At 39.5% G+C, this 25,804-nt stretch overlaps 1 protein-coding gene across 1 annotated transcript; it reads right to left on the bottom strand.

Annotated features, from left to right (window-relative positions):
- Positions 1-3,605: 3,605 nt before the first annotated feature.
- btaf1 (BTAF1 RNA polymerase II, B-TFIID transcription factor-associated) lies at positions 3,606-23,301 on the bottom strand. Its single transcript, XM_077582690.1, has 38 exons — positions 22,877-23,301; positions 21,886-22,009; positions 21,604-21,718; positions 21,087-21,218; positions 20,264-20,451; positions 19,660-19,793; positions 18,796-18,925; positions 18,630-18,698; positions 17,703-17,792; positions 17,525-17,620; positions 16,931-17,107; positions 16,589-16,729; positions 16,323-16,447; positions 15,277-15,397; positions 15,007-15,111; positions 14,746-14,895; positions 14,514-14,656; positions 13,728-13,902; positions 13,424-13,627; positions 12,460-12,880; positions 12,171-12,355; positions 11,943-12,096; positions 10,546-10,655; positions 10,157-10,358; positions 9,914-10,062; positions 9,645-9,797; positions 8,171-8,292; positions 7,901-8,068; positions 7,740-7,817; positions 7,525-7,654; positions 7,310-7,451; positions 7,097-7,227; positions 6,886-7,008; positions 6,165-6,317; positions 5,787-5,995; positions 5,550-5,709; positions 4,415-4,585; positions 3,606-4,336 (listed from the first exon to the last, which is right to left on the bottom strand). Exons 1-38 carry the CDS (start codon positions 22,888-22,890, stop codon positions 4,187-4,189), a joined length of 5,544 nt encoding a protein of 1,847 aa, XP_077438816.1. The 5' UTR covers positions 22,891-23,301; the 3' UTR covers positions 3,606-4,186.
- Between the last annotated feature and the right edge of the window lie 2,503 nt (positions 23,302-25,804).

Raw genomic sequence — 25,804 nt, 5'->3', positions numbered from 1 at the left:
TTGTCACGATAAGACAATTGGGCGCACTAGCGCAACGACTAGCTAAGGCGAGCTAGCTCAAATGGCTATTGATATGAGCTAGCTAGAGCTTTTTGCTCATTTAGAGTGCACCATATGCCTTTTGACAGGTTCAATTAAAAAAAAAAAGCGAACTCCAATTGTCAAATATTGAGCTAAGGGTACCATCATTTTTGTCCAGGACTGTAAATCTTTAATACGTTTGTATTAATTCTCAACTGTTGGAAGAGTACCAACAATTCAGCCTTTTTGTCTTGTATAGATACACACATAACAGCTGTTCTTTCCAACGCACACAAACTGATCTAAAGAGGACAACTTTAGACAAAAAGGAAAATAAGTGTTGGATCATTTGTAAACGTCCCAGAAGTCAACCAAAGAACTTGTGACCATTAGCAAGTAGCCTAGCAAGCGGAGTTGATGGCCTCCCTCCCACAAGGAGGCGCTGCTGTTTATGTAGTGATGAGAAAGAACACAAATGAAGCTACTAGAGGTTGACAAATGGCACATGTTCTCTACACTTTGGTAGAAGTATATAAGGTGTGCAAATTAAGGGGGGGGGGGACCCTTTTAACCTCCGTTTATTTTGTCCTGCAAAGCTTGAAGTAACCGACCTGCTAACAATCTCTTGTGTTTTGTATGAAAAGCTTATGATGTGATGGCAAACGACACTGGTTTTTAGCAGTTTTGTGGACAATCCGTAGCCTGTAAGGTTTTTGCAAGGTCACACGTGTTCACTTTTTTATTTTTTGTTGGGGGTTGATTCTGCCATGCCCCAAAACCCATCTCCTCTTTTAGTCACAAACTGTTGTTGTTTTGTGTTGTCCATTTTGAAAGAAAAAAAAAGTATATTTTTTACTGATGGAAAGAAGACTTAAAAAAAAAAAAAAGGAAACCTAGAGGTTAATCATGTGTATCCCTATGAAAGTGAATTTGGGGTGTTTTTGTGTTTCTTCTCTCCAGGATAGTAGTTTGTAATGCACTACTCTTTGTATAATTTTCGAGAGTCTGCCGTTGTTTTGTTAAAAGACAACAAAAAAAAGACGATAAAGCTTGCTTTCTGACTGACAAGATCTTTTGCAATACCTCAATTTTGAAACATAATAGGAGAGAAACTGCTATTTTCTAAGTTTATTCAGATGAATAATTATATATAATAATTTAATTCAAGAGAAATTATTTAACGGATGCCTGATTTTTTTATTTGGTTATTTACTTTTATTTTAAAAACATATTTTTTGGAACATGACAGTTGAAGGAGATATAATTTTATAACTAATATAATGTTGGGATGTTTGTGTGGGAATACAGACTAGTTTGTTAGTGGTCCCGTTGGAAATATCAAGAAAATTATTTTGTTCCCACTTTTTGTATCTTTATAATCACTTATTTACTATGTTGTCCGCGGTTGTAATTGGTTTTCTGTTTGTTGTTTTTTAGACATTTATTTTTTAATTTTTCTAAGGAAAAAAAAAAGCTCCAATTGTTTTTGTTTTGAATTACATAAACATATGTTAGTTTGGCGTCATTACAAGAGTGAGTGGAGGTTGTAAGAAAAGAATGTTCCATAAGCCCCCAAAGGCGCATCAAGACTGGTGGCCTTTTGCTCAAGCAACACTTGAATTTGTCCCATTTCTTCTTTCGTTTTTTTCCTTCTAAAGCTAAGAACCTCTTTGTTGTTACGTGCAATACTGTTTGTACTATTTGTAAAAAAAAAAAAAAAAAAAAAAAGAAAGAGAAAAAAAAGATAAAAAGCAGAAAAAAAGTGGTATAAATCTTTACTGCAGAATTATTTTCATTGTGATCCACAAAAATAATTTTCTACCGTGCATTTACGACTACCTGCTAGTACCTTCCAGTAGTATGTAGCCTTTGTATTGAGAACGTTTTCATATTTTAATTTTTCATCATTTTTGCAAGAGGAAAAAAAATATATAGATATTTCTACATTTGTTTTGTTTTGTATTTCCCTTTATTGATTTCCCCCCTCAACCCTTAAGATTTATTTCGGAAGACTCATGGTCAATGTCATTCATATTATTTTATGTTGTATTTCTACTTGGAATAAATGAATGTTGTGTTGGAAATTCTTTCAAATTTGATTTGATTTTCACTTTTTTATTTTTGTAGCTGGAATTTCTTTTCAAATGTCTCTTGTATTTGGACTCTTTAAAATGCTTAGCTTTGTGTGTCAATGTGAAAATGATCTACAGGCATAACAAGATTGGGGGTCGATGGGAAAAAAAGTGATCTGCAATGTAAAACAAATTGGCAATAAAAAAAACTGAATTGAGCATAAACACTACTTGTGTCTTGTAGCACATGGCCCGCTTAACACAAGAATTTCAGCTGACTTGGTGTAGTAAGTGCTAGTGATGGAGAAACCGAAGCTTTGTGAAGCAATGTGTGGAAATGGTTCAGTGCTTCGAGGCATTTGACACAATTAAATGTGGTGACATCTGCTGGACAAAAATATATTTCATTTACATTCAGCAAAAAGGGCAAAATGTCAATAAATAAGACGCTCTTGTGTCAGTTTTAAATGAAAAAGTGTACTAATATAACTTTACCTACACTGTAAAAAAAAGAAGAAGTTATATTTACTTGGTAAAAAAAATTAGTAAAGTTTTTATTTACTGAATTATAAATTTCACAAGGCGAGTTTGGGGTACATTTTCCCAGGTTTAAGGTTATTAAACTGTTGAGGAGCTAACTTGGTAGCCAGACACTTTATCATGTGAGCCATATTAGTCTTGTTGTTTGCCATTATAGGCTAATGTATTTCTGGTGTGACTAAACGGAGCAAAAAAAAATGGCTTGAAGGTATGAGGATTCCACCTGACACCTGCAACAATCAAACAATGGAGTAGCGTGGCTCAGCTCCTAGCGTGGTTGTCACCCAATCTAAAGGCTGTGGGTTCGTGCCTCAATTCTAGTGGGGGGGTTGTATTGAAAAAGAAAAAAAAAACTCGTAAAATGTACTCTGAACACTTCTTGTAAAATTTACTTATGGAGTGAAAACACTTTTACTAGTGTATGCTTCGAGCGTGACGTCGATGTAAAATGGTTGTCTTGACTCAATAAAGGTGAGGAGAATGTTATTGGTCCAGTATAGTTCAGAACCATGGGTTAGTTTCACCTTGAATTTGCACAGGTTTTGACAGCTGAATTATGGAACTGGTCTGACTTAAACACACTCAGTGAGTTTTATGTTCTAATTTTCAATGCAAACTTAATCTGGAAGAAGACCCCCTCCCCCCATTTCTAAACACCAACCACACTGGTTATCTATTTAATAAATTGTATTTTTTCAATTCGCATTGACCTGAATTAACTTCCCCACCGAACACCCCCCCCCCCCCCCCTCAAATTTGCTTTGTATGTTTACAATGTTCTCTGTGCTAATGGACAAATGTTATTAAATGTACCCTAAGACACGGCGGAAATTCATTAAGTTCTGTATACAAGCTGACCACGACTAAAAGTTTTCAAAGGTGTGTTAGAAATACAAGGATGATTACAAGGATGACTGCTTAGTTTTTGTTTGCTTGTTATTTTTAGGTAGTACAAAACACCGTTGCATGATGTAGCTCAAATGGTTTGTAGAATTTATTCCAATTCCACTATCATAAACAAAAAGCAGCTTTTACAGATATATGTACATGTCCATTCTTTTAAAATACTTGACATTTCAGAAAACATTTTCAGCTTGGCCTCTGAAAAAGTTTATTTCCTGTGTGACGAGCTTTTCCACAGCTCATTTTAAACTCATTTGGACGTTCAGTCTTTTCGCTGCTTCTAAGAGTTCTGAATAGCTACAAAAAAATAGCGCCATCTGGTGGATGGGAGGAGGCGCTCAGATGACATCTGATGACAAAGTGAAGTGCGACATCAAACTGGTCACTTGTGTGGATTGGTGAAGTTTAACATGAGTGGTTGACTGGATTCTGAAGTGCTTCTATGCTGCTGAGATGACACGTCCAAACCTATTACGTTTGCAGCTTTGTAAATTATGGAGACATCTGAGAATAACAGTTTGCAAATCAACTTTCAGCACGATTATTGACACTTGGATTGAAGAGGTTCTTTCAGGTATTTGTCCGATTCTGACCAGGTCCTGCTTGGTCAGTCGATGTGATGTCAGGAAAGTAAGTGAGGTGATGCGGCGCTATTGCAGGGAGTGCATGAAGCTGTCCAGGTTGTACTCGCTGTCATATTGTTGCTGGTCCCAGAGCTCTCCCAGACCGTCCAGCACCGACTTCATGGAGGTCTTTCCTGAGGTCGATGTGGACTGTTCAGCCCTCTCGCTTCTGTCGCCCTACAAGAAAACAAATACAAACATGTTCATTCAAGCTCTCTGCTTTCCGGTTAATAAATAGAAACCATTCGAGCATACTTTGTCAAGTGTGAAGAGGTTGAGGAGCTGGTCCGTTCCCATGCTTTGCAGGCTGGCATTCTCCTGACTGATGATGGTGTTTGCTATATTCATCTTGAACTTCTGCAGGCCCATGATCTTCTCCTCTAGGGTGCCTCGAGTGATGAGCCTGTACACGTTCACGACCCGTTTCTGCACGACACAAAACAGCCGTGTTTTAGATGAGGACCTCGGCACCACCGATAATAATTACTTTTTCTAAAAGGGTAATAAATTAAAGATTACTTGCTTTAAAAAGTAACAGTTACCATACTGATACTGGTTGCTTGCTTTAAAGAGTAACTAAATTATAGCTTTAAAAAGTTACTTAATTACCTTAATAAGTCCTTGTTTTAAAAAGTAAATTTGTTTCTTTATTGATTGCTTTCTTTAAAGAGTAGCTAAATTACTGATTACTTATTTTTTTAAAGTAACTTTACCATACTGATGAATTACTTTAAAGTGTAACTACTGATTACTTGCTTTAAAAAATAACTACATTACCTTACTGATTCCTGACGTTAAAAAAATGTTACTTTACTTATTACTTGCTTTAAAGAGCAAATTGCTGATTACTTGTATTAAAAAGTAACGGTTACTTTACTGATGAATTGTTTTATAGAGTAACTAAATCACTGATTAATTACTTTAAAAGGAAAGTTGCTTTACTGATTACTTGCTTTAAAGAGTAACTTAATTATTGATGACTTGCTTTAAAAAGTAAATTACCTTACCAATGACTTGCTTTAAAAAAGTAAATTAGTTACTTTGCTGATTACTTTCTTTAATGGCGAAAGGTATCACAAGTTTCTCTCTTGCTCTCGCTCAGTTGTTACTTGAATGTCGGAGCAAATATGTTCCACAAATTAACTTTTAGCGGTTAAGAGAACTAACTGCAGTTAAATTACTCGAGTGCAGTAACTGTAGTGAGTTTACTCAAATGGCGATAGTGGAGTAACTGTAATAAGATTACTCAAAAATATGCTTTTAAAAAAATATATATATATATATTTTTTGTAGTAATTTTTTTTTTTTTTTTTAGGGTAACACACTATTTAGTAACTTGTTACTGGCATCACTGATTATATCCCACGGCAGCATGGCCTCATGTGTGTACCTGGCCTATCCTATGCGCACGGTCCATGGCCTGCAGGTCCCTCATTGGGTTCCAGTCATGTTCCACAAACACCACCGTGTCAGCACCAGTCAGGTTCAGACCAAGACCACCAACATGTGTGGTCAGTAAAAGCACATCAATGGACGGGTCATTGTTAAACCTGGGAGCAGAGAAGTCCAGATTTAGAAGGACAGTTGAATGGCAGAGTAACTGTGTGAAGCAGGACTGAAGACCCACCGTGAGACGATGGCGTGGCGCAGGCCGGCCTGCACACTACCATCCAGCCTCAGGTATGTGACTGAGGGCATTTTGGGTTTCAGGAGGTCATGCTCAACAATATCCAGCATACTCTTGAGCTGACAGAAAATGAGCACCCGATGCTGAGCCACCACTGCCTCAGTGCTCCCTTCGGAACCCCCACCACCGAGTCCGCAGTCGAGGAGCAACTGGACACAGAAATTCATTGATTAAACAGAACCCGAAACACCAAACATTAAAAAAAAAATATATATATATATATATATATATATATATATATATATATATATATATATATATATATATATATATATATATATATATATATATAAAAAAAACCAAATAAAAGTTAATGACCTGTTTTAGTGCAGAAAGTTTAGGAGCGTGCTGAATGTCCCGCAGGTTGGAGTTTTGGCCTGCTAGCTGCTCAGTGACGCGTTTGTACTCTGGATGCTGTGCGGTCAACACCAAGCTTGGGTGATTGCACAGTTTCCGTAGGTACTGCAGGGCCTGAAAGTTGGAGCAAGTCAAGTTCATTTATATGGCCTATCAAATAACAGCAACAAAGTTCTACAGATCATTAAGTGGTTCTCATCTGTTGTCGCACTAGGACAGAATTTGCCTTTCAGAAAATACATACAGGGCTTCCACCAGTGCTTTATAGGCCTGGCGTTTTCGCAGCGTCGCAAAACTGTCCAAATGCTAGGAATTTGAGCTTCTCAACAGTAAATATCTAATACTTGTCCATTTAAACGGACTGATTGGCTTTGTGTTGAATCAAAATAAACACTTAGAAAATAGGCAAAAATGTTGATCATTGTTTTCCAAACATGTTAAAGATCAACACAGTAACTGAATCATAATGACCGTAATTGTTGTCTGTATTTTTTATTTAATTTTTATACGATTGATCAATTGCTCGACAAAAGAATCAACAGTATAATTATTAAAATAATCATGATTTGCAGCCCTAATTGTAGTTTTTTTTTTTTACTACCTGTACGCAATCCTCTTTTGGGACCCGATCCCCCAGTTGAGAATCAGTGCCATAGTTGCCAGTGGTGTTGAGGAAATGTACCTGGAAGACGTGACCCGTGGCCTTCAGTTTGGGCTTTTCCTCTTGCTCTGCAGAGCTAACCGAGATGCTGTCGTCTATGCTCGCCTTGGCTCGAGACTTGGCAAAGTCTTCATAGAGCTGAACCTGAAAGTTTGTATGAAAAGTATAAGCCTGTGCACACTGTGTATCTGATGCTTTGATAGAAAGAAAAGTGACAACTAATGTGACAGACCTGCAGAGGACTCAAGTTACAATAGTAGTCCTGAATTATTTTGGGAGGAAGGTCCTGCAGTACATCCTCTTTCATCCTTCTCAAAAGGAAGGGTAACACTTGCCGATGAAGCGCCTCCATGGCCAGAACGCCTGCAGGGAGAGAGAAAAAGAACGTTCGAATCACATTGGCATCATACAAGCATTTGGAGGAAGGAGAAGGGAGCCGCCATACCGGCCTCTTGTTCCCGTGAGGAACTTTTGGCGTCACGACTGGCCAGGATCGGTTTGCCGTAACGCGCGGCAAACTGGCGCTCCGTCCCCAGGAAGCCCGGCATGAGGAAGTCGAAGAGGGACCAGAGCTCCAGAACGTTATTCTGGGGATGAGATGAGGACAGAAAGTCTTAAGTACTTGATCAGTAAATAAAAACATGGCAAGAAGGACCTCACCTGAATGGGCGTTCCTGACAAGATGACTCGGAAATTGGCAGCCAATTGTTTTATGGCTTTGGAAAGTTTGGTTTTGCCGTTTTTGATGATATGACCTTCATCAAGAATACAGTAATTGAATTTTACATTTCTGCAAAAGTGGAAATCAAAACCCATGTTATGATGTTAAGATGCTCTTTGAAATAATAAAAACGAGGAATCTGGAGGGTACTCACTTAAAAAAGTCAATATCATTTCGCACAACATCATAGGATGCGACTACAAGATTGTGTTTCTTCACCTGGTGTTGTAACCTGAAAGCAAAACAAATGCTCATTCAAATTTTGTGTTGCAGGTTTCTAGGAATAAGACATTCCACACAATCATACAAGCTCACCGCATTCTCTCTGTAGGTGGACCAGTGTAGTGCAGCGGATTGAGGTACTCTTTGGCGCAAAACTTTCCCACCTCATCCACCCAGTGACCAGTCAGTGTGGGCGGGCATACCACGAGAGAGGGCAGTGGGCTGCAGTCTGCCGCCTTTGTCTTGGCATATTCCTGAGCCCTGAAAAGGCATCAACCAATCAGAAGGCTGACTCCAGCTCATTTCAAATTCAGCTTGCATTTCCACCAAGTGATGCGTTGACATTTGGACTGTGTGCAGTACCTGAGGTAGTGATCTCCTGCTAGAATGCAGATGGACTGCAGAGTCTTGCCGAGGCCCATGTCATCGCATAGGATGCCGTGTAGCTTGTACTTGTTGAGGAAGGACAACCAGTTCACACCATCCTAAAAGATACAATTATTGCAAATCATCCAGTTAGAACACTGACTCCCATCACTCAACTCTCTCTCTATATATAAAGCAATTTAAAACCACCAGCACTGTTTTCTTGAGATGGAACACAGGAGCAGTAGATAATATGAAAAAAGCAGATGCCCAACAATCATACCCTGTGGAACACCATACATTCTGTTATAGATGTGAATTAGTGTTAATTTCGTTTCTGAAAACTAAATAAAAAAAAAATCGTCATCACACATTTTTTCTACCGGACAAAAACTAGACTAGAATAAAACCCACTAAAATCAGTATACATGTTCGTCAACTAATAAAGACGAGACGAAAATGTAGCTCACTCAATAAAAAGTGGACTAAAATCTATGGACATTTTAGTTCAAGAACAAAAGACAAGATTAAAAATTTGGGGGATTTTGTAAAATCCTGTCCCTGCTAATCTGTCACTAACACTGAGTGACAAAAAGGGGGTGCCCTTTCAAATCAGCAGCTTGCAAGTGCAACGTGCAAAATCACATGGAACAGACATGAGGTGGATTCACGTTGAAAGATTAAATAAATAAAAAAGCCATGCCTTTGCTTGGCCTGGAAGAAAGAGAAGACATGATCTACGGGCACAAACCTGAAAAAACACCTTGCAGTTCACCACAAAGACGTGATTAATTAAGAGAAGGTTTGGTGGTGGTTGTCTATAACGCAACATTAATCCAAGCGCTATAACGTTCCAACAATAACATTAAACCGACTGCTAAGCACTGCTGGCTAACTTACTAGCTCGTAGCATGGAGTCATAATAGCCACTTGATATATCGTAATTATGTGTGATTCATCAAAAAGATGAGAGAATTTTTATGTGAAGCAGTTTGAGATTAGATGGAAATATCTGCTGACCAAAAAACGTAAAAGGGTAAAATGATTGTCCTGACTAAAACTAGACTACAATGTTGACAGTTTTTGACAAAAACTAGACAAAATCATGTTTTCTTGGACTAAGATAAAGACTAAAATGCTCGAGTTATAGTCGGCTAAAAGGTGACTAAAAACTGAATGAGGTTGACTATGAAAAACTAAAAAGTGTGATTAAAACTGGACTAAAACAAAGATTAAATTTGAAAATGGCTGATAAAATTAACACTAATAATTCATATTGGACATATTGGTCCGGCCACTTTCTTTTTTTACTTGACATAGTATGAAGGGATCGGAATAATGAAATCACATGACGTGCCCTCACAAATCATTTAAAGGCAAATATGTCTGTCTGAACAGTGAGATTGTAAGGGAAGTGAGTAAAAAAAAAAAAAAAAGAAGAACATCAGCAGACCCTGAAAAAGATTCATACCTGCTGGTACTTCCTGAGCTCTGCTTTAATGGGCACAGGGATGTTGTAATTCTCGAGCTTTCTGCCATCAAGCAGTTGTTCCAAGAAGTGTCGCTCTCTGGCCTTTTGTTGGATCAGGTCGGCAGACATGGCAGGAGGGTCCGGTATACCTGCCTGGGAAACAAGTAGACCACCTCAGAATGGGGGGGGAGAGAAAGTGCTCAACAGTCCCTTAAAATACATCAGTGTGAGAAACACCGCATGTAGGGTTCTTATTTGTGTGTTCCTACCTCAAGCGGCAATAGACGAATGAGCGTAGCAAAGCACTGCGTAGCCATGAAACGAATGCTGTCACTCGGATCGCTCATACGCCCCAACACGGGTACGACCAGCAGTACAATGTAGGGCACAATATCCACATCCAACTGCTCCATCACACCTGAAAGTACGTCAGTCAAGGACAATCTCAACGCCTTCCTTCAAATGCACCATTTCTTGAATGGAAGTCAAAGCCAGTCATGTGTGAAGGATACAAGCCAAAGCCTCGATGGCCCCCTCCTGTTTGGTGCAGTCATGAATAGCAGCTAACCAGGGTAGGACACACTCAAGAAATACATCCATGGTCTCCAGCATGGATATTTTACTAAGGACGCCCACACATCGCGCTGCCATGTGACGTACCGCTGTGTAAGGATGCTGTAGGCAGGTAAACAGGTGAGGAAGGTGTTCCAGCAGCTAAAATTGAGCAGAAAACAAAACGTGAACATTTAGAGAAATGACTTTTGAGTAATCCCTCTGCAACTAAATATTTGTGAGCCTAGAAGTGGGTGGCCCAAGGAATCACATCAACACATTTATTAGAACAGAATTTGCGATGATGTCATTGAAACACAATAGAACGGCCATGGTGGTTAAATCATACCAGAGGTTTGAGCTCATGGGACATTGCTCCAGTCATGACTTCAAGCACTTGTAGCGAGTTCACCAGTTCCTGAGCTGCAGCGTCGCCTCTTTCCAACTGAATATGCCTATCTGGAACACACAAAAAAGTCCCTTAAACCACATAAAATTAGGGATGTAACGATAATGGCAAAATCGTGATATGGATATTAAAACTGTCACAATATATCGTGGTCATCATGGCACGATATTAAAAGCAGTAATCTGTTAAAAAAAAAAGTCGGGTTGATTTCCATTTGTGCAGTTCTAGCACCCTCTGGCTATTTTTTTTTAATGCGGTTTCATTTTCACAAGGCATGTTTTGGCCCTTCTACGTTTAAAATCCACGCTAATGGTCAGATGAAGGGGAACGTAATATGCTTGTGAACAGTGTCAATATGTGTAGGAAATCAATGTGGGCTTGCATTAGCAAGTGCCTCAATATATATATTATATTTTATCTTTTATTTATAGATTTTCATTGTTGTAATGTACAAAAGCCCAACATTGTGTTTTTTTGTATGAGCTTTTTTTTTTTTGCCAACCTCCCCACAATATCGTGATAATTATCGTATCGTGACTTTCATATAGTTATATCGCATTGTGATGTTTGGATTTGGTTACATCCCTACATATCACACAGTATGTCCCCCTTGAGTCATACATGACTTAAGTTGAACATATGTTAATACTCATTAATACTATTTATTACATATAAATCTATACTAGAGATGTTTGATCACTTTTTTTCAGACTGATACCAGAACAAATACTAGTACTGTAGTCACCAATACCAACTAGTATTTTGATGAATCAAATTTCCCCCCCAAAAATAATGACAGATTTTAAAGAATGACGTATGTATCCCAAATACAGCATTTTTCCTTAAAATTGCATGATATTAATGGCAATTTTCTATTCTTCTTATTTCAAATTCCTGATCGTAAAACGGCCACAAGAGGCTGCCATTGCGAATACAGATACCTTGAAATAAGGCCTGGTATAGGCGCTGCCCTTTCATAGTGTATACCATAACCTTGTATCCTTAAATACATATACAGTAATGAAATATGTGTCACACAATGCATTATGGGAACTGAAAAGGGTGTTTTTTTTGTTTTTTTAAATTTAAAGATAACCTCCACTAATTACGACAAACGGGGACCGGGCAGGCCTGCAATAGTGAAAATCTGTGTATAATTGACCGTCATTGAAGAAAGAAATTACTTTCTGCATCATATATGTTTTACAATTAATCACTAATTTGCATTTTTTTTGTCAAAAATCTGTATCGGCCGGGCCTTAGCATTTTTTATGCATTACACACAACAGTGACACTTACAAAAGCATGAAGCTCATCAATGTTATAATTCAACATACCGATAACATGATTTTCATTAACTGCGATCCTTAAAGGCCCCACTGTGTTTTCCCAAAGGTACGGCAGCGACTTGGTCAGGTCAACACCGAAGTGCCTTGCAATGGTTGTTAGGGAGAACTCCGCCCCTCTCCTTTGAATAAGACATGGCTTCCTCTAAAAGAAGAAAAATATAGCATGGGTAAAACCAGTCTGGCATCTTAATATTTTATCAACTCATCCCGCCATACATCCTCGTTGTCAACGCCAATGGTGCTGCCTGGAGGAAGGTCAGAGGCGGGAGTCTTGGCCGATTTTGGAACCGGGCCCCTTTTACTGGTGATTGCAAATGCTGCCCGTTGGTGACGGTACAGAGTCATGATGCCTCGAGTTTTGTTAACCATGTGATGCAGGCAGTCTTTGTCCAAACCACTGCCTGATGTCAAACATGGAAAATAAATCAAGTTAGTAGTAATCAGGATAACCACACAACAACTTCATGCAGTGAGACCACATTTAACATCACATCAACGTTTTTACCTTTAGAATTTTCCTGTGTGGGTGGTACAGGACAAGCGGATGAAGGTGTAACTGAGGAGTCTGCACAGACGGATGCGCAGAGGTTTTTGAGTATCTTTGGGTTGGGACATGGTGTGCGTCCACAACACTGCTCCAGTAGCTTGGCAATGAAAGACGCGGCGTAGCCCTGAATAAGCGTGTTCTCCTCCCGCTTGATGGCCTCCATCAGAGGCCGGACCAGCGGGTTGAGCTTGTCAGGAAGCACTTGCAGGTTGATCACTGCACAGGCGGTGAACATGTGCACTCTGAGATGAAGCTGCTGCCATTCATTGCTGGTTTCCATGACCGTGGCTTGAGCCTGCTGCCGTTTACAGTCCAATGCCTGCCACGGTTTTGCCTTCATATTCAAACCGGCTGTTGATTCTGTGAAGATGGTGGTTAACTAGGGAATAAGCAGAAGGATGGAGTTGTGACAAAATGCAGGGACTTTTAATACGATTACTGCCATTTTGTGTTGTATTTTTTTTGTGGTCAGACAAAAGTGTTACATACAGGGGGTTTTTTATTAATGATGGTCTCAACCAATTATGTTTTTTAGAGCCGAATGGCAGACAAATGACTAGTTTGAGTCCATTTGTGTGTGCAAGCCAATCAAGCAGAAAAACAAAAATATTTTTATATATAAAAAAAAAAGTTTATATTTTAATGTCAGTGCTGTAAAAAAACAAAAACCAAGAACTGCCTTGGGAGTGAGGCTCGAACAACAATATGCAAGATTTATAAGCCAAAGACCAATTACAAGATACAATTGCCTCCTTCAGATGCCTGCCATCCACCCACTGACAAGGCAGACGGGGACATGAGTCATGTATTACAAAATATACAGTCCAATCATCATGCATCATATCTATCAAATAAAAATACATTTTCATGTGCAAAAAATACACGTGTGATCATGTATTGCAATGTGTGTTGGTGATCATACCAGCTCATTGGCTTGATCAATAGTGAAAACACTACAGTTGAGGCGGTCTTGGACGTCTATGTTAGCCTCAGATAGCAAGGCGATGAGCTGCTTGCACTCATTCTGCATGCGTGTGAACGGGATGGCAATCTCATCGTAATACAACTGCTCTGACAGGATGGCGAGAAGACGAGGCTGCACCGTGCTTGACACCATCTGGCAATCCTGATAGGGAAAGATCGAAAGACTGAATCAATATTTGATTTTAAAATATATGACTAGTGGCCTCATGCACAAAAAGAGAAAACTAAAGTCAGTGTTTCACCTTTTGCAGACCAGCCCACTCGCATAGTACAAGAGCTACAGCTATTCGCTGCAGAGCAGACTTTGAATTCAGGTGAAAGAGCAACAACTGGCCCAGGGACTCAGCTGGACGGATCTCCTGAGATGCAGCATTGAGGTGAGGCTCACAAATACACCTACACAGAGCCCCCAGCAATCTGGAGGAAAGACATCAGAGACACTCTTCAAAATAAGAAAATGAAAATACTAGGGGTGCAACAAAAAAACGATTTGAACCGAAAATCCGGTTTCGAGTTTAACGATGCGAGTGCGTCGGCACACGGACTAATGAATATGTCTAAAATTAGCTTAAAGCGGCTGATGGTCAGGTCAAGACGTTATAAATCAGTTTTATGTTGCTGATACAGATGCTTTATTAAACAACCAAAACAGTCCAGTTGCGATCGATTCAATGCCATGAGAATTGTAAATGTCCTGGATAAAAATATTATTCACAAGCGAGTTGTTGAAACTGCATTTCCTTGGCTCTAAGTCACGTAAGACCGTGTTTGTGCGTGGGTGGGGGGGGTCACGCGTAATCAAATAATCGTTGCACTGCTACACCGAATTGAAATCCTACTGAAATCGAACCGAACCGTTCCATTTTAAAATCGAACCGTCCTTGTATTGGATCACACTCCACGTATCGAATGGTCTTAATTGGAGAGATTTACACCCCCAAAAAATACACATGCTGAAATTCATGAAAAATGGGCACACTGGTCAGGAGGAAAAAAAGCATGCAAGCAGTAAAATCATGCCGACTTACTTGGCAGCCATGAGGCGAGCACGCATCACCACATAGTCTCTTGATACTGGGTCATCGGTCACCGTCTCTGCCCCTGCTATATACTCCTGGACCGTTTCTTTTACAGCGTTGGTCCCTTGGCGTGCCTTTGAACCAGCTTTATCCTGTTACATAAACACAAATGTACTCAACGAAATGTCTAAGGAGCGCTACATATTAATTGCTGATCAGGTAAATACAAAGAAAGAACAACCTTGGAGCGGGCCTTGACTTCGAGCAACATGTTGAGGTCTATGGGAAGGTGCGAGGCCTGCATCATAAGACAAAGCCAGGCACCCATCCATGGACAGCTTGCTGCTACCACAAACTGTTGCGGGGCCTGAGAGAGCAACTCGGTCCACACCTGGAAGCAAGTACAACATTAAACATAGTTAGGGGCGGGTAACTAAAATAGTTATTAAAATTAAAAAAAAACATAAAATTGTCATGTGTACTCAGGCACAATGCAACAAACCTTTTGGATCAGTTCCAGAATTTCCTCATTGCTTTCTAGTATACAGGACTGGAAAATGTGGCGAAGCATATCTTGTAGGATGGGGTTGATCCACAATGCACATTTCTGATGAAGACAAAGCATATCAGCTCTGGATAATATTATTAGCAAGCATCCATACAAACACAATTTTAGTAATGAATAAAAAAAACAAAAAAACACTTAATCTTTGAAAAATTTATTACACCTCACTAGACATTTCATTCCCAATTATCCTTATCCAAACTTTACCTGGTCAGATTTTGACAGCAGTGTGAAAAGTGTTTCCAGTGCTGCTCGTCTAACTGATGAGATTGTGTGTCTCAAGAAGGGCCAAACCCGGGGGACCAGCACTGTTAATGACTGCTGCATACTAGAGAGACCGAGAAGGTTTATCAACACAATTCCAATACGTATTCAGAGTTAATTTGCATAACACATTTTAAAAAACAAGGGTTTAAAACACATTATCTAACAGTGAGTGTTTCAAATTCAAAAGAAAACAATGGAACCTTGTGATGAGGTGTCTTGTAATGTACCAAAATGTGTGTCTCACAGTGATCACCACCATTTTATATGAAGAACTAATTCAGTGGTTCTTAACCTGGTTTCGGTCAAACCCCAAGGGGTTTGGTTAGTCAGTCTCAGGGGTTCGACAGAGGTGAAGTCACACAGCCGATTTAAGTAATTAATTACTGGCTGCAGGTAACCACGCTACACTGCTTGGCCTAACAGTGCTGCAAGAAATTTGGTGAGCTCAGCAGTCGCCTATTTTTATTATAATGCCTTCAAACTAAATATGTCGAGCAAAAAAAACGGTCGGACAAATACCTGTAATACAAATTCTTATGTATAATGTATAAAGGAGCGTATGGTGCTCCACAGGGTTCAATTCTGGGGCCTCTTGTTTTCATTCAATCTGCTGACCCTGGTTTCAATCTTAAGGAAACAGCAGTGGTTCTTATAAAGTGCTCCATAAATATAAAGTTGAGCTGAGTGATTGAGTCGGCGTCCCAACTGCATGATTTGCGATGCAAAGTTAAACACTTAGCTACTTAACAAAACTAAACAAATACTCACTTACGCTTCATGGAGAATACAAGAACAACGCTTTCTGAGAGCCAGATTCTGTTCATTTTGTTCATCAGTAAACCCTATGCCCATGTCTTAAAGTTCAAAAAAAAAATAGAAGGGTTCGGCGAATGTGCATAGGAAACTGGTGGCCTCAAACAAGGTTGAGAACCACTAAACTAATTGTTACCATCAGCTTTTACTCTGTGAACCTCAATTAGACCAACCTGCACTGTCGAACCTGCGGGTAGGTGAGCAAAGACGATAACAACGTCATGATACTGTTGGTGGAAGCAGTGAGGTCGTCCAGATCCAAAAGAGCATCCCACAATGTGTTTATGATGAACGGTACCTGTAGTGAACATAAAATTCCATTATTAAATTTTAAACCTTGCTGATGATAAGAATGTAGGAAAACAATAACTTAAAGCTTAGTTTAAAGCACTTTACATGTTTTTCCAAAGTAACAGTACTGCGCCTGACTAAAACTAACCTTACTGGGCAGTAGCTGTACCAATCCTTCCACCACAGGGATGAGTGCTGCAGCAGCCACAGCCCTGACATCATCATCAAGGTCTTGAAGTCCCACAGTGATGGCGGGGAGCAGCCGTGGGAGTAAAACGGAGATCAAGTCCTAAAACGCAAGACAAAAAAAGACAAATGGTTCGAGCAGATCCGTCACAAGAGAATACTGTATTTATTCAAATTAAATACTAATGCAACCATGATGTGGGGAAAATGCATTCTGTTCATCTTCACCAAGCATATTCATGAACATAAGGCGATCTAATCACGCATTTCTCAGTCTACTACAGCCAAACTGAACAGGTGGTACCTGTCGGACTGCAAGAGCATATTTGATTCCGAGCAGGCCTCCATGACGGACCTCCCACTGGTCTTCTTTGAGCAGCTTCAGCAGGACATCGACTGTCATGGACACACCAGTCTCATTCATGTGGCGAAGAGCCACACCAAGCGTCTGAGCACATGTCTCCCGGACAGGTGCCACTACCTGTTTCAGAGGTTGACAAGGTTCAAGTAGAATGCCTACAACAAATCTGTCAAACATGAGTGTTATGTTGTGACTTTAGTTTAGAAAAGTCTGGGTACTTTTTCCCAACTAAGCAACAATGTTAAACATTCTTAACGTTGCTAAGAATTGTGACGATGTGTTGCTGTTGGTCAGATTCTTTGTCTTTTTTGTTTTAATGAAAGAAAGAAAAAAAGAGAAATTGCATCTTTTTTATGTGGTTGCGGGTTTAATGTTGCTTATACATTGGTATTTTAATTTGTGGTTAAATAGGAATTGTCATTAAGAATGGAACATCTTTTTTGTAATGTATGAAAAAGGTGTTGACCCAATAAAAAAAAAATAAAAAAATTGTGACTATGTTTTTGATAAACCAGACCATGCGTGATGCAGACCAACCTCATCAGATACAAAATCCCCAAAGCGGTCCAGAGCGAAGACACACAACAAACGGATGACGAGGTCTTGTATCCACTCCTCATGCTGCCGCAGCATCTTTGCCAACAAAATAGTTCCACAGTTAGTGCTGAAATCCCCTGCTAGACATTATCAACTCACATGCATAATTTTCATAAACCTGCTCTGCAGTGCTTCCTGCAAGCTTGCCACCTCCTGCACCTTGGGACTTGAGGATTTCTCGAAGACCAGTGCCTGCACCATGACGGATCTGTAAACAACAGGATTGAGACGACAACTCATTTTTTTGGCTCTAAACACCACAACGGACTTGAAATGAAACAAGATGTGCTTTAAATGCTGACGTTCGGCTTTAATCTGAAAGTATTTGCATCCAAATCAGGTGAATGGTGTATAAATTACAACATGCCTCCCCCTTTATCCTCCATGGCTTTTTGGTCAGAGTGGAGGATCTGTGTACTATTTTATGCCGGGAGTTTGCTATACTCCCACGGTAGTTATTTATAGTGATAGATATTCATTGGCAAATGCAGTTGGACAGAACAAGGTTTGAGAGGAGACAAACAGCACGGGATATGACTAGAAGAATGAGTTCTGCATTGATGCCTGTTGTGCATTCACCCACTCACATTTGTGAATGTTACAGCTTCAAAGTACAGCTCCCGTCACGGTAAAACAGCACAAGCGTAGGACGATATTTTGCAGATGCACTGGTTTCATTCAAAACTCCAATGTGGATTAATTTCGGTTTCACTATTGAATGCAAGGGAACAATTTGAGCGTGCTCCTCCTGCGTTGATATCCAAATTAACGCTTGCTGGATACGCTGGAACTCAAAACTATTTTGTTGCAGCTACTAGGCACAAAGAACTGCAAGAGTTGCCTTTTGAGAGTAGCATTATTTTTAAAGCTAAAATTGTACAATACTCGGGCCACTGGCGCACCCGGCAGGCCCTCAGTCAATGACCTCACTCAACTATTTTGGTATGTATGTACGATCCCTTACACTATTTAAGACCCTCCCCTTTAACTAGTGAAACGCTGCTCTATAGTGCATTAAGGACTTAAATTACATATTATTTTTTACCTCCCATGAAGGATTAAAGAGGTCATTGCAGAGCTCTTCACTGAAGCTTTCCAAAGGCCACTCTTGCGTCTAAAAATATTTGAAAGAGATTAGTAATAATTAGTACAATTCACACGATTTTCACTAGATAATGGTACATCTATCAATAAATTCCCTGTTTCCTTACCTCATCTGAGAGACTGACATTATCTGGAACTTTGTTTAGTAGGACCTTATGCTCCGTTGCTGGCTGGTCAATAACTATGTTGGTGGTTTTCCTTCGTTTCTCTTCAGGCTCGCCTTCAAAACTGTCATTACTGGGGGGGGGGAAGAAAGTAAAAGGTCATCATGGTATCAAAAATATAGATAATCAACTGTATATAACCCACCTTACAATACTTCATAAGTTAACATTTGTATGCCCTTTATGACAAAATATTAAAAATACTGCTGAAAACAATGCATTTCTTCCTAATTTGTTTGTTTGTATACACCCCCCCCAAAAAAAACTTGTACTTTCAGCAGCCTGCCACATGAGCAGCTGACAGTTCTATACAGCATGACTGAACTGGTTCCGCGATCATTATCACTGTTTGGCGCTGCCACAAAGAAAGACAAAACTTAACCGCAATAGATAGCGTAGAATAAATACTTATTAAAAATGTATCATACATTTATTTAAACTTTTTTGATACGTCAAGTGGAGTGACACCAACGACCGTCTACAACAGGCTTCCCCAATCCTGGTCCTCGATGGCCGGAGGAGGTTTTAGATGTTTCCGTAATCCAACACACTTGATTCATATCATCAGCAAGCGTTGCAGAAACCTGATAACGATCTGTAGAATCAGGTGCATTGGAGGACGGAAACATCTCAAACCTGCAACCTCTGAAGGACTCTGGCCCTCAAGCACCAGGATTGGGGAAGTCTGGTCTACAATTTGCTTGTGTGGTCATCATACAGGGTACAAGATTAGATTTAAACAAATTTATACAAAAAATAAATGCAAAACTATGCGCTGTGCAGTTTCCCCATCTAGCTTTGTCTCACCTTTTTTCATTCGGATCCAAGTCTCTGGATTTTTGTTTTGCAACTAGCTTTGCCAGCCTCTTTGCCTTATTCTTCTGGCGATTGCTCATGCCCGGCCGGAATTCGGAGTCTATGAATTCTGCAGCTTGAATAGGCTGAAAAGATTACATTATTTCACGAGTTAATACACATAGTTTTAAAGAGCACCAAAATGAATGGTGCACCGATACAGTTACAAGTGTCTGATCTACTGAAACTGCTTTTTTTTTAAATCCTATATAAAAAATACTAACAACAAGGATTTTCAAAGTTATAGGAGTGCTGTAAGACAGTATTGAAACTTGACATGCTAATTACAGGCTAACAGTCATTCAAATTATCCAACAGTGACTGTTTGGACTGGAACTTTGTAACCATGAAGCCATCTAAACTACATTATATTTTAGCGATTCCTTCTTTACCTTGCAAAGCAACATCTAAGGACACAATACTGAGCTCTGAGTATCATTTGCCTGACTCCTCACCGACCAACCAAATAGAACAGACAAGAACAGCTAATGCAGCAGAAGCCTACACATGCTCCGTTTGGATGACGAAAAGCGGTGATACTGAAATGAAGACTTACAACATGATTACGGGAGCTGGATCCTGCAGTGATCTTGCTTCCGTGAGGCCTTGGACAGGTATAATCGAGGTCCTCGTCATTAAACAGCTCCTCCGTGTCCATGCCAATCGCAGCACCTATGTCAAGTCCCAACTTCTTCTGAAGAAGTTTTCTTTGGCAGGCCAGACGTTCCTTGGGGTCCATCTCACCTGAAAATATAGGACAGTTGGCAGTGGTGGACTAGCACAAAAACAAAAAAAAAGTCAGCCCTGCCATTTTGATTTAGCCACCCCAGCCCGGACTGACTCCTGACCACCCCTGGCTACCACATAGTACTGCCAATAACATATTAATGAACTGCTTCCTCTAAATGGGCCGGTCTCTAAGGGCAAAGCGGAGAGAAGTAATAATTAAATGGCACTGAATCTGCCATTCCAGCCTTGATGGTTGGGAACCTATTAACCAATTAAGTAACATGACTGGGTTACCAGGAACAAACGGCTTGTTAAACAAACACAAAAATGTGTGTCCTGGTTATGTCATGTTCAAGTCACATTCTATCATGAAAAGTAGAACAAAGGGCTGTTGTGTGGCCCTCAAGAAAATAAGCTTGATAACACTTCTCTACTTAAGTGTGTTCTCAAAGTAGTCAATCAGAAAAATGCTTATGACTTAAACCACCAGGAAAAGCAGTTTGTGCGTACGTGGTTACAAATGGGATGCAAACGACAACTGTTTTCAGGCTTTTTTCAGTTCTGTGTAAATGGGCAAAACACTTCAAAAACAAAAACAACAACATGGCGTCTTCATGTCATCGTTCTTGTGTAAAGGTGGCCTGACTTACACATTTTGTCATCCTGCAATTCAAACTCCGCCCCAGCAGATCCCAGAAGAGATGCACCATGCTTGAGTAGGCGGGAAATGTCAAAATGGTAGAAACTCAGCCTGTCACAAGCTGGATCCTCTGGTAATGACTCTGTAAGAAAAGAAATATAACTTTTGTTATAGTGAATTGATACAAACCTTTGGTATAACCACATTAACCTTCTTTTTCTATAAATAAATAAAAACTCAAACAAAGGGCAATCTGTGAGCATGGACTATTATTCTTGAAACAAATCGCAACTTTGCAAGCATGGCTACTCTTCATTTTCTATCAGTGGTGACCAAATATTTTTGTTAGATGTCATGGCTACCATAAAGCGAATAAAAAAAATATATATATATGATGCTCTCCAAAAGCAAAGAGTATTCACAAAAAATGAAAAGTTTTACAGATGGATTTGAAATACATCCAGATTGTTGTTATATTGTCCATAACACAAGCATGCAGTGCTTATATGGCCAGCCTTGGCAATCACCTTCTTTAGGCTTCGGTGCAGGGTTCCACTCTGGAATATTTTTCACAATAGCTTCTACAGCTTGGCCTGCAGCTATACGAGTGTCCCAGTTGGGACTCCTGAGAAAGGTCAAGACCTTTGAATAGACAAAGCCAATTTATTGCATTGATGATGTCAGATGAGCAGAACAATTACAACTGAAAACACACTGACAAACAAGCTAGTTGAATAGCTGGCTCAAGTTAGCATAATTATTATCTTATCTTTTTTTTTTTTAAGTTGATGCAAGGCAATCAAGCATACCTTAGATAATAGGTTATTGAGCTCATGCGGGTGGAGTTTCACCACTTCTCCTAGCTGCTGGGCTGCTGCTTTCCTAGTTACTGGTGTTGTTCCAGTGTCAAGGAGGATGAACAAACGATCAAGTCTAGAAATAAATGCATATAAGGTCATTACTAACAACACAAACAGAACAAGCAACACAGCAGTGGCGGCATAAACCAGTATTAATTAATCTACAATTACAGGAACCTGGGATGTAAACCTGGAAGTAGAAGTAATTCAAGAATAGACTTTGTGATCACCAATCAATTAATTCACATTTTATTGTTACTTAGGAATGCATGGGACAGCAGACATGTCCAATGATCAGGGGGGGTTACAGTGCTTTACTTAAGCAGTCTATAAATACAGCGTAGTGGATTAGAGGTGTGCAGGTTTTGCCCCCCAGGTAAAACTAATACTTCAAGTTCAACTACAACATAGTGGTAGATCCACTGTCACACCAAGACGACTTAGCACAAAGAACATTTAAAACATTCTACGTGTGTACAGCCAGGGAAAAATTGACAAATTATGCTGATAAAATTCAAAAGTATATTGATGCTGATCAAAATTACTCCTCTACATCTACAGTTGGAGTTTAATAGTGCTGTTCAGGTTTAGGGGGTTAGCTGATCCAACCAGTCATCATGTTGTTGTTGTCCTGCATCTATCGAGCAACTTCAGCACAACACATCAAGCAGTGGTGTATGTAGACAACGCTGCACCATGAGATGAAGTAATATGGAACCAGCGTTAACATGATCGCGAATGTGTGCAACGCCGAGTGACTCAAGTTTTGCCCTGGCGTTTCACTGTATTTGCAAAGCGGCGGTTAGGATAGCATAGCTGTCGCAACGCCGTTTCTTTGGTAAATCGAACGCCACACTAAATATGCTAGCTAGCCAATTGTTTAAGTGAAGTCCGACACATGAAAACTATCATGAGTTAGCATAACGTAGGCCGGTCTTACCTTGTAACAGCCATGTTCAGGAGTCCTTTCGGTCTTCCCGTCCCACATTCAAATCGAAACTAGGAACTCAACAAGATTGCAGCAAAAACTATCCAAAGTGGCGAATAATAGCAGGGGGAGTCATTAGCTAGTTAGCAGCTAGCAGTAGCGAGTCGAGGCCCGTCCGTCTGCGCTACTGGCCGCCCCAAGTGTGTCTAACCAAGACGCCGAGTTCACAAGCAATTCATGGCTTCAAAGTTGTCTCGCTTGCATCCCCGGTATCTTCTGGCACCAAATATTACCAAGTACCATACGCATATCAATCTATAGCTTACGTCACCCTTCAGAACTCTTCGCAGATAAATATTTCAACCTAATTAAGTATAAAGAGTTATTTTGTGGCGCTGCGAGGGCGACCCAGTAGACTGTTTTTATATGAGGGGCCATCTTGCATTTATTCCTTCTTCAGTGGTAGGCGATCGCTGATTGGCTACACACATTACAGCGAGCCAATCAAAACACATGTTTAAAGAAGAATACGAATAAAGAAAAAAAACGTGAATGGACGTTTTTTTTTTAACCTTTGACGCGAATGCATTATTTTATTTCACGTGGCTGTGGGTAAGCTTTAAAAACACGACATTTACCTAATACATCAATTTATGCGTTGGCACAATACCCCACAAGAACGTACTTGTGAATCATATTTTGACAAGGCTTTGTTTTTCAAAGCTGTCATAATTTTTTTTTTTATTCACGAATGTTGTACTATTTCCCTGCATGTTGTTTGTGTTTGATATGTTTTTGTGTGTGTGTATGTTTTTTTATTCTTTAGCTTCAATTAAATCTGGGTTGGTGGGGGGGCAATACATAGAGCTGGCCGTGGTGCTGAACACGTCTTCTATTCTTCTTGACAAGAAAGAAATTCTGTACTAATATCTCTGGTTAATTTATTTGATATTATTCACTTAAATATTATTTTGTAAAATAAAAGGTCTTTCCCATCAATGTTTTAAAAGTTTTTAAAAGTTAAATTTTAAAGCAGTTTGCAACACTTAGCCTAACATACAAAACCTCAGGGAGGCCGTGCAGTCCCCCAGTCGTGACCTCTCTCCCTGTAGCCAAAGATGCAGCTGCCCCTTTCTACAGACGTCCTTCCTTAATTACAACTCTATTCCATGAGTCACGGAATTTTAAAACTTGTAATGATGGATGGTTTTAATGCAGTTTGTGTCATTTAGCCTAACATACAAGACCACAATAAGGCCTTGCAGACCCTCATTCATCAGCTCTGATGACATCATGACCTTCCTTTCCCCCTTTCAGACACCCCAAAGCAGTTGCTCCTTCCTACTCAATGTTTTCAATCACAGGTCTTTACTAAAATTCACAGCGTTTTCCTTCACATGAAAAACCTCAGTCAGGCTATGCAGTCCCTCTGATAGATAAAAGGTCATCGTGACCCCCCCCACCTTCCTTGTACCCAAAAAAGCCATCCGTTCCTACTCAAGTTTTTTAATTTCAGCTTTCTTTTCTCAAGTCAAAATGTTCTGCTAGAGGTCGGCTTGCATCTTTTGTCACCGAGAAGGACATGGTTTAAAAAAAAAAAATCATTTTCACATTTATTTATTTATTTATATTCTGTAACAATAATATTGTATTGATGTATATTCAAGTTTTTAATTTAAGTGTAATAATAATAACTGACTTACACTGAATCGCAGCAAATTATCTTTGCAAAGGTGGATGTGTCACCTTGGAGAGAAGTTATTAACTCACAAGCACAACCAGAAGTGCAGGCACTTGTACCAACATTTTTAGGGTCAGGTGCACCCGTTGACAAAGTTATCATAACATGAAAATACAGTATGGATATATTTACTGTAATTTACCAGTCCACAATCAACATCCTAATCAAATACGATAACTCAAGTTATCTAAGAGTGAATAAATGACAGGCAACAAATAATCATAAATATATTTGATATATATACTTAAAATTTATCAAAACCCTGTTCTGGTTAAAACGAAAGGATCCAATATTTTCGATAAAATACATTTATTTCAAAAGCGGTGAAGGAAGCAGAATCAATTAGCTACGTCATCTTCTGAAATATTTTTATGACACCACTCACAGCTTTGGCCAGGATGCTACAATTTTATATTGTATATTTTTTTCCCCTTTTCTTTTCTGTTTTCAGCTCTATCGGCAGACTTGACACTTTACTGCAAAATATTTGTGGTCATGATTTATTTCCTTCAGGCTTTTACATCAAAATAAATAAAAAGACAAATGTAACATAACTGGACAATGAAAGAAAATCTGACATATCTTTCATATAAAATGCGTAGGCATTGTTACGCATCGGTGTGGTGTTTAGAAAAGTCAGGTCAGTAGCCATTTAGTGATGCTGTTATGGTAAATATTGTGGTTAATTTTGCACCAAAGTGTCAAGAATTGCACAAATACTATTATCAGAGACCTGCATTGCAGTGGGTTCAGCCTGCCAGCAAGGCTACTGCTTAGGGGCCTTGGGATGGCGCTACACTGGGCTTAGAGGGTGCTGTAACCTCGTAAGAAGTCTGTGTATCCCCAGTTAAGTGCCCAAAAAAATTCTATTGATGTTGTCAAATATATTTATGAATTATTTTCTCAGCCACCCCTATATCGGTTAAGATCCCCTTTAGCTACGGGAGACAAAAAAAATAAATCCTGGAGTCATGCCTTGAGGTGCCAAATATTAAAACACTTTGGCAGGGACTTGATGACAGAGAGGGTAGTATTTATTTATTTTATTGACTCTAGTGAAGATAAGTGGTTTAGAGAATGAAAGAATGAAGCAAAAATTGGGGTCCAGCAGAGAGGGCACTTTTTTTCCCCAGTACAAATGGGCGTAAGAACCAGTAGGGGTGTAATTTGTGCAAATGCTTGCAATAGAAATTTGGATG

The sequence above is a fragment of the Vanacampus margaritifer genome, chromosome 12, assembly GCF_051991255.1.
Source record: "Vanacampus margaritifer isolate UIUO_Vmar chromosome 12, RoL_Vmar_1.0, whole genome shotgun sequence".
NCBI classification, from domain to species: Eukaryota; Metazoa; Chordata; class Actinopteri; order Syngnathiformes; family Syngnathidae; genus Vanacampus; species Vanacampus margaritifer.
Note: the sequence above shows the minus strand (reverse complement) of the source record. Positions and strands in the feature narration are given on the sequence as shown.